This window comes from Aquarana catesbeiana, linkage group LG01, assembly GCF_042186555.1.
Source record: "Aquarana catesbeiana isolate 2022-GZ linkage group LG01, ASM4218655v1, whole genome shotgun sequence".
Lineage (NCBI taxonomy): Eukaryota > Metazoa > Chordata > Amphibia > Anura > Ranidae > Aquarana > Aquarana catesbeiana.
The window spans coordinates 687,788,790-687,803,160 of NC_133324.1; the positions used below are offsets into that span (position 1 = coordinate 687,788,790).

The 14,371-nt window shown below is 43.3% G+C and overlaps 1 protein-coding gene across 1 annotated transcript; it reads right to left on the bottom strand.

Annotated features, from left to right (window-relative positions):
- Window positions 1-440: 440 nt before the first annotated feature.
- Window positions 441-12,326, bottom strand: CCNA2 (cyclin A2). The gene is made up of 8 exons (XM_073603459.1): window positions 12,013-12,326; window positions 9,686-9,941; window positions 7,813-7,919; window positions 6,269-6,492; window positions 5,978-6,182; window positions 3,082-3,195; window positions 1,952-2,085; window positions 441-823 (listed from the first exon to the last, which is right to left on the bottom strand). Exons 1-8 carry the CDS (start codon window positions 12,178-12,180, stop codon window positions 769-771), a joined length of 1,263 nt encoding a protein of 420 aa, XP_073459560.1. The 5' UTR covers window positions 12,181-12,326; the 3' UTR covers window positions 441-768.
- Window positions 12,327-14,371: the final 2,045 nt, after the last annotated feature.

Sequence of the window (14,371 nt, forward strand, 5' to 3'; positions counted from 1 at the left end):
AATAGTATGCACAAGTCCCAAAGTTTAAAGTTCCATTCTAACAGCAGAGCTGTACTCAGCAATAGGTCAGCTACGTGCACAAGCTGCCTACGTATCAAATCACTGGAGTGCCACTTTTGTCTAGATTGATTCTTCAGGTGAACAAATGCAACCTCCATTTTCAGCAATTTAGCATTAACATAATCCAAGAAAGCCCAACTATTGGGCTAGTTTCTTTCCACATCTAATGGCAAGCTACAGCATACAACTCCTCACAAAGTAGATTGCTGAGATATCTACAAGGAAGGTGCCAGATCGGCACTAATCTGATGGCCTCATGTGTCGTCATTTATGTACTAATAACTTCCACATTAAGAGGTCACAAATAAGTGTACAAGCTGTCCTGTTCATTGAAACGAAAGCTCTCATGTGACCCAGTCACATGATCAATCACTTGTTTTGCTGTTTAATGAACATTTATTGTCAACAGTGATTTATATAGTTTATAAACAAATATGTCAACTGCTTGGTTAGTGCAATTTGCACAAAAACAGCTTTATAAAATAGCATAGCTAAGCAAATATCTAAAACTTACATAAAAATTTACAGAATTTAAAAACCATAAAAAAAAAAAAAAAAAAAAAATTTTAAAAAAACTTTGCTTCATAATTCTGTTCAGATCAGATTCCCAATACCTGAATGAGTTACAAAAAACAAAGTCCAATAGAAAAATAACTGTACATCATGTGCTTTTTGTCCATATACATTAGAAAAGTCCAACTTTTAGGATTATAAAAACGTAGAAAGGGACTCTGGAGGATCAATTGTTGATGCACCTTGATACCTGGGGGAGAAAAAAAAAAAAAAAAAAATCCATCAGTAGAATAAATTAACCAAGTTGTAGAAGGGAGTAAAACACAACTGAAAACCACAGTAGGCTTACGTCAAATCATGTGGTCCTTTAAATCAGCGGTCATCAACCCTGTCTTCAGGGCCCACTAACAGGCCAGGTTAGCAAGGTAACAAATACATCACAGGTGATATCATTTGCTGCTCAGCGATTGCAGGATTCTAGTCTGCACCTCCCCAAGGTAATACATAAAACCTGGCCTGTTAGTGAGCCCTGAGGACAGGGTTGATGACCACTGCTTTAAATTCTAGTCAGTTAGGGCAAAAGTGTATGTGAGGAAAAGGGGACAAAAATGGACTCGGCCCTTGGGCTTAGGCAACTTATGTGGACCTTTGGCCCATACCATTAGGTCATTCAGTGGACATTTTGTATTACTAAAATATTTAGTTGCACAATATTTTATTCATGCATTTATGCCATGTTCTTGTTGTGTACCCCGTGTGGGTGAGAAGTCATGTTCTGCTTTTTACAATAAAAAAAAAAAAAAAAAAAAATTGTACCAGAAGAGGGGGAAGAACAGGCATCTGGTATGGAAGACCACACAGAATTGACATGAAGTCTGAAAAAAAGTGAAATATTCTGATACAGTCCATTAGAAAAATTAGGCAGGGGGTGACAATACAGCTTGCCATTTTCAGTAGAATTGTGGCACCATTAGTCCATGCCTGCAAGTTAGGAGATCATTGCATTTTTGTATTTGCTGAATTCTTAGAGGGATTTCACATCGAGCTGCCACCAGCAAAGCAGCACTATTTAGCCCCCCCGCTAGCAGCCAAAAAGGTGTTAAATCAACCCGCAAAACGCCACCGGTATCGCAGTGCTGTCCCATTGATTTCAATGAGGAGCATCGGTGAGTTCACCGCTCCCAAGAAGCTGCTGGCAGGACTTTGTGACGTCCTGCCAGCCACCTCTCCAGTGTGAAAGCCCTCAGGCTTTCACACTGGAGTGAATGGAGCCGCGTTTTTCAGACGCTATCTTTATGATCTTTTGACAACCAGCCCTTAGCAAAAAGGCATTAAAAAGGCCATTTAAGTTTGTTCAGCAATGTGTAGATTTACTCACTTTGCATTCTTGTATTTCTCACGAACAGCCTGTTGTTGATGGGTTGATGCAGAAAGATAAGTGCGATATAGATCCAAGATGCAAGGTTTAAGACTTTCTAATGAGTATCTTGTGAACTGGGCTAAGGAATCTGGCTGTGGGGGAGAAAAAAAAAAAAAGTTTAAGTCACATATTAAAAAAAAAAAAAAAAAAAAAAAAAACAATATTTTACTTTTTGCTATAATAAATATCCAATTTTTTTTTTTTTTTTTTTAACAAATTTTTTCCTCAGTTTAGGCCGATACGTATTCTTCTACATATTTTTGGTAAAAAAAAAATTGCGATAAGCGTATATTGATTGGTTTGCGCAAAAGTTATAGCGTCTACAAAATAGGGGATAGATTTATAGCATTTTTATTATTTATTTTTTACTAGTAATGGCGGCGATCTGCAATTTTTATTGTGACTGCGATATTGCGGCGGACACATCGGACACTTTTGACACATTTTTGGGACCATTCACATTTATACAGCTATAAAATTGCATTGATTACTGTGTAAATGTGACTGGCAGGGAAGGGGTTAACACTAGGGGGCGCTCGAGGGGTTAATGTATGACCTAAGGAGGTGATTCTAACTGTGGGGGGAGGGGACTGACTGGGGGAGGTGACCGATCGCTGTCCCTATGTACAAGGGACACGCCATCGGTCTCCTCTGACAGGTGGATCTGTGTTTACATGCACAGATCCACGCTCCTGCTCTGTTACCCAGCAATCGTGGGTGCCCGGCGGACATCGCGGCCGCCGGGCACGCGCACCGGGTCCCGAGTGACGCAGCGGGCACACGCGCGCCGCCGGCAAGCGCCCCCTAGTGGCTCGGGAGGGCGAGGACGTCATATGACGTCCTCCCAGAACAACAGAAGCCTCGTCCAGCCGTCATATGACGGTGGCTTAGTGGTTAAAAATTATCTAAACTTGGATTTAAATCAAATACACTTTGGGGGAGACCGAGGAATAAAAAAAAGGAATGTATTAAGGTAAAGCTTTTAGCTTTAGTATCAATTTAACCAACTCTGTACAAAAGGCATTTTGTGCACAGTAGACTTATATCCCTTGTAGCTACACAAAAAATACATACAACACACAACCTACCCAAGTCTCATCGTTTAGTGTAAAGTTTGCAATGACGAAAGCCGACGCAGCAACAACAGATGGCAAGTATCGGAGGAAAGGGTCTGAATCTATTAAGCTGAGTTCTCCCAGATACTGCAAAAATAAAAAAAAGTTATTGAAACATTTTGTAAATGCAGTGCAAAGTACGCTTGCCAAATACCTGTTTCAATGATAGAATAATTACCTTTTACACATCAATAGCATGTTATATACTGGGCCTAAACATTTCTACTGCTCATTGTCAGACTAAAACTAGGAGATTCAGTTGCCTATAAATGAAAACATTTTTATTTTGCAGTGATATAAATGCAATTATACCACTGCCCAAACCTTGCAACTGTTGCTAGTTTCATGGCAGTTGCATGGCCAAGAGACATGCTGCATAGTTTAAGACCAAAAACACCCAACCCCACAACACATACAGTGGTCTGGTGAAATTAGCATGGCTGCATTTTAACACCAAACCGTTTTTTAATTAAGGGCAGGATCACTGCAATTCTGCCCACAATTTAAAAAAAAAAAAAAAAAAAAAAAATTCAGCTCAATTTGTGTTCTAGAGTCTAGATGAAGACCAAGTCCTAAGCTGTGCATTACAACTGAATGTCTGGCCAAAAATTGTACAGACAGATTTGTAAAACACAGGGTGTGGAGAATGGATTAGCATGAAAAGCATAATGCCAGACTGGAGAAGTCCAGGCATGTGAAATTTAATAAATTCAGTCAAAAGACACCCCATGCCACACAAACTGAAGACAGTTACAGATGAAATCAGCCAATATATGCGCCTGTATATTGGTTTTTGCAGCAACTTTTACACCCTCTCTCAAAAACTGTAGACAGCCTCAAACCCAAGACAGGCTTGTAAAGCCTAAAACAGTTTGTAATATATAGCAACCACAAAGAAATCTAGTTATAATGGGTGGCAGCTGGATCAATTCCTGGCTTCAGTTAGGTTCACACTGAATGCTGGTTAGAAATTGCAATCCACCATTATCTTATAGGGCAAATTAACTTAATAAAAATGAACCTACTCCCAGTTTTGCTGTATATTTTACGACACTCCCCTATCTGGATACCCAAGACTCTTTTCCGGCAGTTGAATTCCACAGTGGCCTCCTTAAGGCAATCACATCCAGCTAGATTCAGTAGAAAAATCTTGCGTAGGCCCTGGACTCTCCTGGGTTCTTGGGTACCTTTAACACTGGCTATGAAAGCAGTTAAGGCATGGCACAGGGTAGTGATTAACCCCAATTTGGTAAAGGCCAGATGGTCCCCTAATACAACACTCTGGTGTAATCCAAGGTTGCAGGAATTCAACTCTGCAAGACCCAGGTTTGTGGGCCAGTAAGGGCATCAAGTATTTGAGGGATATCTGATGAGTCAGGGATATTGACATTTGATACAAAAAAAAAAGCGTGGTGGAGCTGCAGAAACCTGGGGAAAAAAGTTCGGAAGTTGGATTTTTTTTTTTTTTTTTTTTTTAAATCAAAACGGATCAGCTGGAACATGACGACATGGAGACCCTTCTAGACAATGCTGATCTCTCAAAACCATTATCCCAGATTTATCAAGCACTTCTACCATCCAGGTTGGACTGGGTCTGTGGCAGACAGAAGTTGCAGGGACTGGACGGTGAAGACATGTCGGACCATCTGCTGGTTGCTACTAGGGACAAACTGATCCAATTCAAAATCCTACACAGGCTCTACTACAGCCCCAATGCATATACCCAGCCTTGTTGGCCAGCTGCTGGAGATGCTCTGGAACTCCTGCAGGCTTCATGCATATACTCTGGGATTGCCCACAGATTCAGGGCTATTGGCGGGAGGTAACTCAATTAATTCCTAGTTTAACCACCATTCCTATTCTCCTGACAATTAGTGTCTGCCTCCTTGGCCTGGTGGAACAACTGACTTTTGCCAAAGCAACCCGCAACCTAATAGGTATTCTTTTTTATGAGAAAAGCCATAGTACTAAAGTGAAAGTCAACCACTTCACTGTCCTCATGGAAGCAATTAGTTAACACAATGATAACCCTCTATAAAAACATATCTGTCGCAAGGATGCCCCCCCCCCAAAAAAAAGTCTGGCACAACAGGCGATCAGCCATCAGGGGAGTAACCCAGATATATTTCCTCTGTATCTACCTGATATGCCAAGAGCTGAGGTCCATACTCCAGATAAATGGAGGTGTAAGCCTAGAAACCAAAATAACCACATTTACTCCTAAATGTCCCTGTAGCGTCCAGTGCAGACAGCTAGGAATAAGGTCCTCCAAGAAGCAATTCCTATAATAATCCTGCCATATGTAACCCGAGAGGTGACCATGTTGTGTTTAGACAGACGTGTAGTTTTAAAGGTGTGATGTTAGTTGTACCTTGTTATGCACGTGGTCATGTGCAACGGTTGGCCAGGGTATATCCCAATGGCCCCGTTTTGTACCTCAAAATAAATAAATTTAATTTCAAACCAGCAATGCAGTCTGACTTTGGGGGGGGGGGGGGGGGGAGGGGGGGGAATAACAGACCTCTGCGCGGATTCATGCACAGATGTCCATTCAAAATCGCCCTTTAGTTACCAAAAGTAGTACAGGAACTACTTTTGGGAATCAGTCCGGTGTCACACAAATTCAGCATGCGATTTAACATGTCAAATCAGCCCAATGTGAATAGTCCTCCATTGTATGTGGGGATGGTGAGGGCCCACCCACAATCTGAAGCACGCCAGAGCAAGGAATGACAGATTACATCTTAAAGACTTAACTGGCAGTTAACTCTTGCAGTGCAGGGGGCCACCACAGCAAAAAGTTATTTTTCATTAGACGTTTAAAAAGGTCATTTTAAATATGCAAATGACACAACTGTACACCACTTACCATGCACAAACTTTCCATTTTAGAAGCCACTGGATGGAGACGAAAATACTGGTTGAGGTATTGTAGGATAGTTGGAGCAGCGAGGTCAAAAGAAAGGACTTTAAGAACCAAATGTTCCATTTTAAGAACTTGTTTCTTGTTGTAAGTGTCATCAGTAATGTAAACAAATTCTGCTACTTCAGGCGGGTAGATCTCTTCAAATTTCCTGCATTGGCAGAAACGAGGCCATTATCACTCAGGTTTAGGCAAAAATATATTGTTCCTTTGTAATAGGTGGGTGAAAATACTTACGAAGCTAAAAGCATAGCAGCAGTGCCAACCAATTGAAGCTTCCCCCGTAATACAGACATTGACGACAAGAACCTGTCAATGTAGTTCACAGCCAAATAAAGAGTCTCATTCTGCAGCTTGTACTCTTCACCAACTTCAACCAGCCAGTCAACAAGGATTGCACGCATGTTATTTGTTATATCAGGCTGCTTCTGCATGTAGCCAGCCTTAGGTTTACACTTTATCTGTAGAAAAAAAAAAAAAAGTATATTGCAGTTTACCAATCCTTCAGATTTTCCCACTCCATATTCACCTGTACAAAAATCTGTTAGTCGATGAGGAAAGCAGGTTTACTTTAAAGTGGAGCTCCAGGCTCCTTCAGAAAAAAAAAAATAGTCAGCAGCTACAAATTTTGCTACTTTTTTCAATTTCTTTATTCAACTTTTTCCTGATTACTACAACATTGTTAAAAATACAAAAAGTCAGACATCCTGATCTTTTCCCGTCCCTATTTAGACCACCCCTAAAAAGAAAAAAGGGTCAATATGTTCCAAAAGCAATAAGAGTAGTATCTGGGAGGAGGTCAAACGGCCTAAGGGAAATACGGTCTGAAATGTATTGCGGACTAAATTGTCACCCATCCAGTACACCTTCCCAACTCACTCATACCACTCAATCCAACTAACCATACACAAATTCTGCTACTTCAGGCAGGTAGATCTCTTCAAATTTCCTGCAGTGGCAGAAATTAGTCCATTATGACTCAGGTTTAGGCAAAAATATATTGTTCCTTTGTAATAGGTGGGTGAAAATACTTACGAAGCTAAAAGCATATCATTCTAATTGGTTGGCACCGACCAATCAGCAGCCCCATAGCCCATCCTGTCAGCAATGAAGACATAGTGTGCTCCTGTTGCTGATATACCAGGGCTTACAACCGGAGATTGCAGCGGTCCGGGTCAGCGGGACCAGTGAAGTTAGGGAGGGGGAGCTTTCAGGATACACCCACCACTGCAAGCAGCACTGATCAAGCAAAAAATTTCCAATAGGCTGGTTGTACAGAAGTCAAGAGAGCAACCTCTGATTGAAATGTGGCTGGTTTCTGCTGAACTGGCCGTTTTTTTACATATCTTCAAAATGGGCAGGGATTCAGCCATGACAAAGGGCTTTTGGGAGCTGCAGTATGCATTTGCTAGTGCCCTTAGGTGTCTACACCGAACCTGATCTAGTCTAACATTTAAAAAGAAACAGTGCTTATATACAGGCACCTTGTGGTTGTATGTACTTGTCCATGTGGCTCCCTTTTGGATTTTAGAGTCAGGCAAGTTTGTCAAGTAGAGCTTTAGCATTACCTTCACTGCACTATGCTGCCTTGTGTCAAACGCCTACACACTAAAATTCTGAACGACAGGCAGATTTGCAGACACCACCCCTGTTACATTAGCTTAGGACAGATGCATGCTAAACTACGCTGGTTAGGTTTTGTAGAGAAAAAAAAAAAAAAAACACCCACAAACACAGCAAATTAAAAATTTGGAACAGGGCTAGTCAGAACAGGAACTTACCTCCATTTCCCTGAGATAAGTGTGAATCTCCTCTGCATAATCTTGGACTGCATTGCTACTGACCACCTTTTCTTCCTCATCCACAATTGACATATCCATTGGAGAATCTGCAAAAAAAGGTTTAGTGCACTTTAATACAGGTGAATTTTTTTTTTTTTTTTGTTTTGGAAGAGGGTGGCATTAGCCTACAAATGAACAGCCATCTACAGAGGTTAAACAGTGAGTGCTTATGAAACTTAAAGAATTTTCACAAGTCCAAAAAATAAAAGCAGCTATAAGAGACGTGTTTTACATCCCTGTGTCATTTCAAAACATTGCACAATTTTGCTTGGCAAAGTATATGCCTCAGAAACACATGGCCTCAAAATGTCCATATGTAGCAGCATTGTTGAAAGGTCCAGAAGCTCCAGGTTTAGGTGCTTAAGGTACATTAGCCAAAAGGAGTAAACTTGTACAAGACACTGCACTAAAGCAGACAAAAAAGAACACACCATATTCCACCCAAATACATGCATTAGAGCAGGCTAACCCACACAGTGTTCAGACTACGTGAAAACACTCTGAAAAGCTACTATATTTTCTATAGAAAAATAAAAATATTGCAAATGCACCAAACCTTTGGAAAGCGAGGTTTGTTTCTGATCTCCCACATGGAGGAAAAAAAAAAAAAAAAACCACAACCCCACCACACACACACACACACACACACACACACTTGTGCAGCAGCCACCCTCAGCCCCCCTTGATGCTTACCTGAACCCCATCTCTCCAGCGATGTCCACGGGTTCCTCGACCATCCCTCTTCTGATTGCTGTCAAAGTCAGTTAACCAATCAGGAGAGGGGGCAGGACTAAACCAGGGCTCCATGTCTAAATGACACAGGGAGCCGTGACTTGGCTCGGGTTCCCCCATAGCAACCATAATGTTTATTATTTTTAGAGGAGAGAGGGAAAAAAAAAAAAAAAAAAGTTATTGCTTCAAGTCCTTTCCTTCCCTGTGTTGGAGGGGGGTCCAGCATTGTGCAGAGTCGTCCCCCCCCCCCCCCCCATACACTCTGGCAACAGGAGCTGCTGTCAATCAAGTGCAGTGATGAGAAAGCAGGGGCAAGGCCAAACCCTGCTGTTGGTCTGTGGAGCACAGCTTCTCACAACTCAGGAGTGGGCATGCACTGTGTACCCCCATAGCAAGCAGCTTGCTTTGGGGGTACACAAAGGAGCCAAGATTGCCAGTGGAGCACCCTAGGAGGGGAGGGCCACTATGCAAAACCATTGCACAGAGTAGGTGAGTTTAACATGGGGAATTTTACCTTGTGACACCAAGGCAAAGCTAATACTTTCACTGCCATGTACTGAGCCATATGGCCCAATTTAGGCCATCTGCAGGTATAAAGCAGAAGTGCACGTTTTAATGCCTGGGTGGCAGGATCCAAATCATCCAATACACAACCTGCTTGTACAATCTCCCTTCAGATCTACTATCCACTGTGTCGATTAAGGGATTGTATGTTTGATATTACCTGAATTGTACACTTTTGTCCTTATATCCTTATATGGGGGGGGGGGGACACCACACAGACCAACAGAATCCACCAGAAGTCTAGGGGACATCTGAAAAGCCCAGATCAGAGGTTTTTCAATGTCCGTGGGCACCTCATCAACCAAGACTTGTCCAGTGCTGAGAGAAGTGTTCAAAGATTAAAGAAAACACACACTTGCACCCACAGAATCAGAATGTGAAAGCCAGAAGCAGAATGCATTATAGCAAGCCAATATACATGAGTCATCAAGTTTGTATTATGTGGCAGGTGTTTTAGTGCAGCTGGCTCATGTATAATAACCAAGAACAGCAGCTGCCAGGATGAGCTTTACCTTACCATAGCTAGTATGGACTACTGGGATTTCTATGGGCTCCAGAGGCTTCCTTTGCCCAAGAGAAATTACCACTTTATTCAGCTGTTTCAGGTGTTCATCTTGCACAGGCTTTTTTGTAACTGGCTGCTTCCGATAGTTTGCACAGTCCGGCTCATCCACATGGATTGCAAAGGTAGCCTGTTTGGGAGCTGCTTTTCCAGCTGGTAACTTGCCATAATTCTCATCGTTGGTGCCCAAATGATTGCGTGCAGCAAGAACCTGAACAAGATATGAAGAGAATAGTTCAATCTAGCAGCACAACGAACAAGATTCAAACCACTTTCCATATCTGATCAGCAATTTATATATTTGAAGAGTCTAGATTTATATGTAAACATTAAAAGTGGAGTTCCACCCATCCCTGCAAAAATTAAAGGTCAGCAGCTACACATACTGTAGCTACTGACTTTAAATAGGACTCTTACCTATCCTTGAGTCCTGCGATGTAAGCACCACAGCTGATGTGTCCATCAGCTGTCAGGTGCTGCCACTGCCTATGCCAATAAAGGAACCTGACAGTGAAGCCTTAGGTTCATAGCTGGGTCCCTACTGTGCAGACACACTGCCCTCCCTTACTGACTCAAGCAGCAGGGAATGAAGAGGGAGCCGGACTTCTAGCGCAACTCGCCGCAGCGGAGTGCAACAGAAGCGGGGACAGGGTACCTGTCAAACAGGTACCTGGTTCCCCCTCAAAAAAAGGTGCCAAATGTGGCACCGGAGGGGGAACGAAGCAGATCAGCAGACGTTTCCACTTTTGGGTGGAACTCCGCTTTAAGACCGATGCACAAGATTTTCTTGGAGATTAAATCCCTGATGCTAGCAATAAAGGGGTTGTAAACCCTCAGGGTTTTTCACCCTAATGCATTAAGGTGAAACGTTTAGTGCTGCAGCACCCCCCCCCCCCCCCTTTTTTTTACCTGAACCCGGTCGTTCCAGTGACAGGATGAGCACAGCAGCTCCAGTAGCCGTCTCGGGTCCTCGTTGGCTCCCACTGCTGTCAATCAAATCCAGTGACATGGGAGCACGCAGACACACTCAAGAACAGGAGCTCCACAGGGGGACTCCAGAAAAGGAGGATGGGGGGGTCACACTGTGCAAAACCCTTGCAGAGTAAAGGCAAGTATAACATGTAATTTATAAAAAATAAAAGCGTTACAACCCCTTTGATAGCGGTTTGTAGCTAGTAATTGTTTAGACACCATGGCATGCAGTCGCAGCATTTGCTTGAAGGTCACATTTCACTGCAGTAATGCATGATGGGGAGGGGGGGGCGATTTTTGAAACGGAGTAGCATTTCTTTTAGTTTTGATACAATGGCAAGGGATTAGAACATGGTCATGTTTTGGATCTCCCTCACTTACTGTTTTTGGCCAGGAAGAAAAACCACCATTAGAACACAGATAGCAAAAAAAAAAAAAAAAAAAAAATTATAGCATTTTAGACAGGGGTCAGGGATCTTTCCCCTGCAGGTACAGCAGGCCTTTCTCATGAAGGGGACTGCTGTACTCACACAAATGCAAAGTCACACCACCAATAATATGAACCTTGCCTAAGAGCAATTGTAGCAGTTTTACTACTTGTACATATTGATGACTCAACTGCTTAGAAACAAAAGCCACAATCAGCAAACCCATAGAAAATTATGATTTTATTAGTGTCCTAGTATTGGGAAGGGGGGGGGGGGGGGTAATCATTGCAAGAAAAGCACCCATGTGTCAGCCTAATACAGTGTAGTAATGGCTTCCATAGATCTGTTGAACCACCACCAGGTTAATAGATTGACACAAGGGGAACCAACTTACTGTTGGATTGTAAGCTCTCATGATCAAGGCCCTCCATCCCCTGTGGTCAGTGTATAGAATAAAGCACTGCAGACCCTATATAACCCTACAATCCAGGCACATGTCCTCCCAGCATACAGGATCACACTGACAAAGGTCACAGCTCGATCCCTTGGTCTATGAAATAAGAGGACTACTAACCAGAAAAGCCTAATGATCTCAGCCCTGTCAGTGTATAGATCCATAGCATGCAGTGTGATCAGAGCTGGGAGTGCCAGGGAGGGAAGTGTGATCGATCAGTATTGGAGGGAAATGATCGGTTAATGTATACAGGCCTGGAACCCCCCTGATAGATCATAGCACGGTGCAAGGCAGACTGTCCCCCCCTCCCCCCGTCCTCTCCGGGTCATGTCCCCCATTATTATGGAGGAACACAGGCCGATCAGCCATTACCGCCCGGAGAAAGGTGTAGCTAGGACACTGAGCGCCCCCTAGTGCACTGAACATACCGGTACCGGGTGCTGCTTTCCTCCTCGTCCCTGGGCCCCCCGTAGCCCCCGATTTTCCTGCAGGACCCCCAGCACGGTGCGGCCTCCCTGGGGCCCGGCTTGCTGTAAGGGCGCCTTCCTGGGCTGGACGTTCTCCTGGTTCTCATCCCGCAGCCCGTACTGCGACATCTCGGCCTGGGAGGCGGAATTAGGGAGGGTGCTCGGATATACGACCCCCGGCCCTTACACTACCCGGAGGGAGAAGCTCGCTGCACACAGGACGATGCACTGCACTCGGCAGACCAGAGAGTCCCGCTCTTACCGGCGCTCACCGAGTACAGTACCGGCCCTGTGCCCGCCACGCTCTCACTTTGTCCGACAACTTAATTCCTGCGCGCTGCAGCGGACACACACTTCTCAGTTCAAGTAGCCCGCGACTATTGAAATCAGCCAATCACAGCACCGCGCGGGGCAACGTCATCAGAACTACGGGTGTCTGCAGGGGAAAAAAGGCAAGAGCGAAAGAGCGAGATCAGCTGACTGTGATGTCAGAGGTGCTGGAGAAATGATAGTCACTAATACTGTATATGGGAGCAGAAGAATCTCATGGTACTGGGATCACCTGGGCACGGGTTTTCATCAAAACTAATACTTTCAGGGAAAAAGAGTGTTGGGGCTCATATTATCAAAGTAAAGGTGATCCTCCTGGAGCCAGTGGCGTCTCCAGCTTTCATATTGGGGGGGGGGGGGCACATGGGGGGACAGGGACAAAAGTAGGGGGGCAACTATAAAATGTATCTATCTATCTATAGATATATAAATATATACTGGGGCCCTTTACTACAACCACACAACGGCCCTTTCACATGTTCTGCAGTGAGCTCCCTTCCTACTGTATTGGGGTCCCCCAGGGTAGCAGAAAACAAGATATATATGTCACCAGCATACCAAGAAAATAGAGCACAAAGCATAGAACATACAACACAGAGAACGGAACACAGAACATAGAACACAGAGAACGGAACACAGAACATACAACACAGAGAACGGAACACAGAACATACAACACAGAGAACGGAACACAGAACATACAACACAGAGAACGGAACACAGAACATACAACACAGAGAAAGGAACACAGAACATACAACACAGAGAACGGAACACAGAACATACAACACAGAGAACGGAACACAGAACATACAACACAGAGAACTGGTCACAGAAATATACAACACAGAGAACGGAACACAGAACATACAACACAGAGAACAGGACACAGAAATATACAACACAGAGAAAGGAACACAGAACATACAACACAGAGAACGGAACACAGAACATACAACACAGAGAAAGGAACACAGAACATACAACACAGAGAACGGAACACAGAACATACAACACAGAGAACGGAACACAGAACATACAACACAGAGAACTGGTCACAGAAATATACAACACAGAGAACGGAACACAGAACATACAACACAGAGAACAGGACACAGAAATATACAACACAGAGAACGGAACACAGAACATACAACACAGAGAACGGAACACAGAACATACAACACAGAGAACAGGACACAGAAATATACAACACAGAGAAAGGAACACAGAACATACAACACAGAGAACGGAACACAGAACATACAACACAGAGAAAGGAACACAGAACATACAACACAGAGAACGGAACACAGAACATACAACACAGAGAACGGAACACAGAACATACAACACAGAGAACTGGTCACAGAAATATACAACACAGAGAACGGAACACAGAACATACAACACAGAGAACAGGACACAGAAATATACAACACAGAGAACGGAACACAGAACATACAACACAGAGAACAGGACACAGAAATATACAACACAGAGAACGGAACACAGAACATACAACACAGAGAACGGAACACAGAACATACAACACAGAGAACGGAACACAGAACATACAACACAGAGAACGGAACACAGAACATACAACACAGAGAATGGAACACAGAACATACAACACAGAACATACAACACAGAGAACAGAACACAGAACATACAACACAGAGAACAGAACATACAACACAGAGAACAGAACATACAACACAGAGAACAGAACATACAACACAGAGAACAGAACACAGAACATACAACACAGAGAACGGAACACAGAACATACAACACAGAGAACGGAGCATAGAACATACAAAACAGAATGGAATACAGAACATACAACACGGAGAACGGAGCATAGAACATACAACACAGAGAATGGTACACAGAACATACAACACAGAATGGAATACAGAACATACAACACAGAGAATGGAGCATAGAACATACAACACAGAGAACTGGACACAGAACATACAAC

Bases quoted from the DNA above. Each gene is read 5' to 3' on its own strand.
- CCNA2 (XM_073603459.1), bottom strand. From the start codon at position 12,180: ATGTCGCAGTACGGGCTGCGGGATGAGAACCAGGAGAACGTCCAGCCC. The intron at 6,493-7,812 runs GTAAGTTCCTGT...TTTTTTCTACAG, and splicing joins CTTATCTCAGGGAAATGGAG to ATAAAGTGTAAACCTAAGGC. The intron at 824-1,951 runs GTGAGTAAATCT...TTTCTCCCCCAG, and splicing joins GAGAAATACAAGAATGCAAA to GTATCAAGGTGCATCAACAA.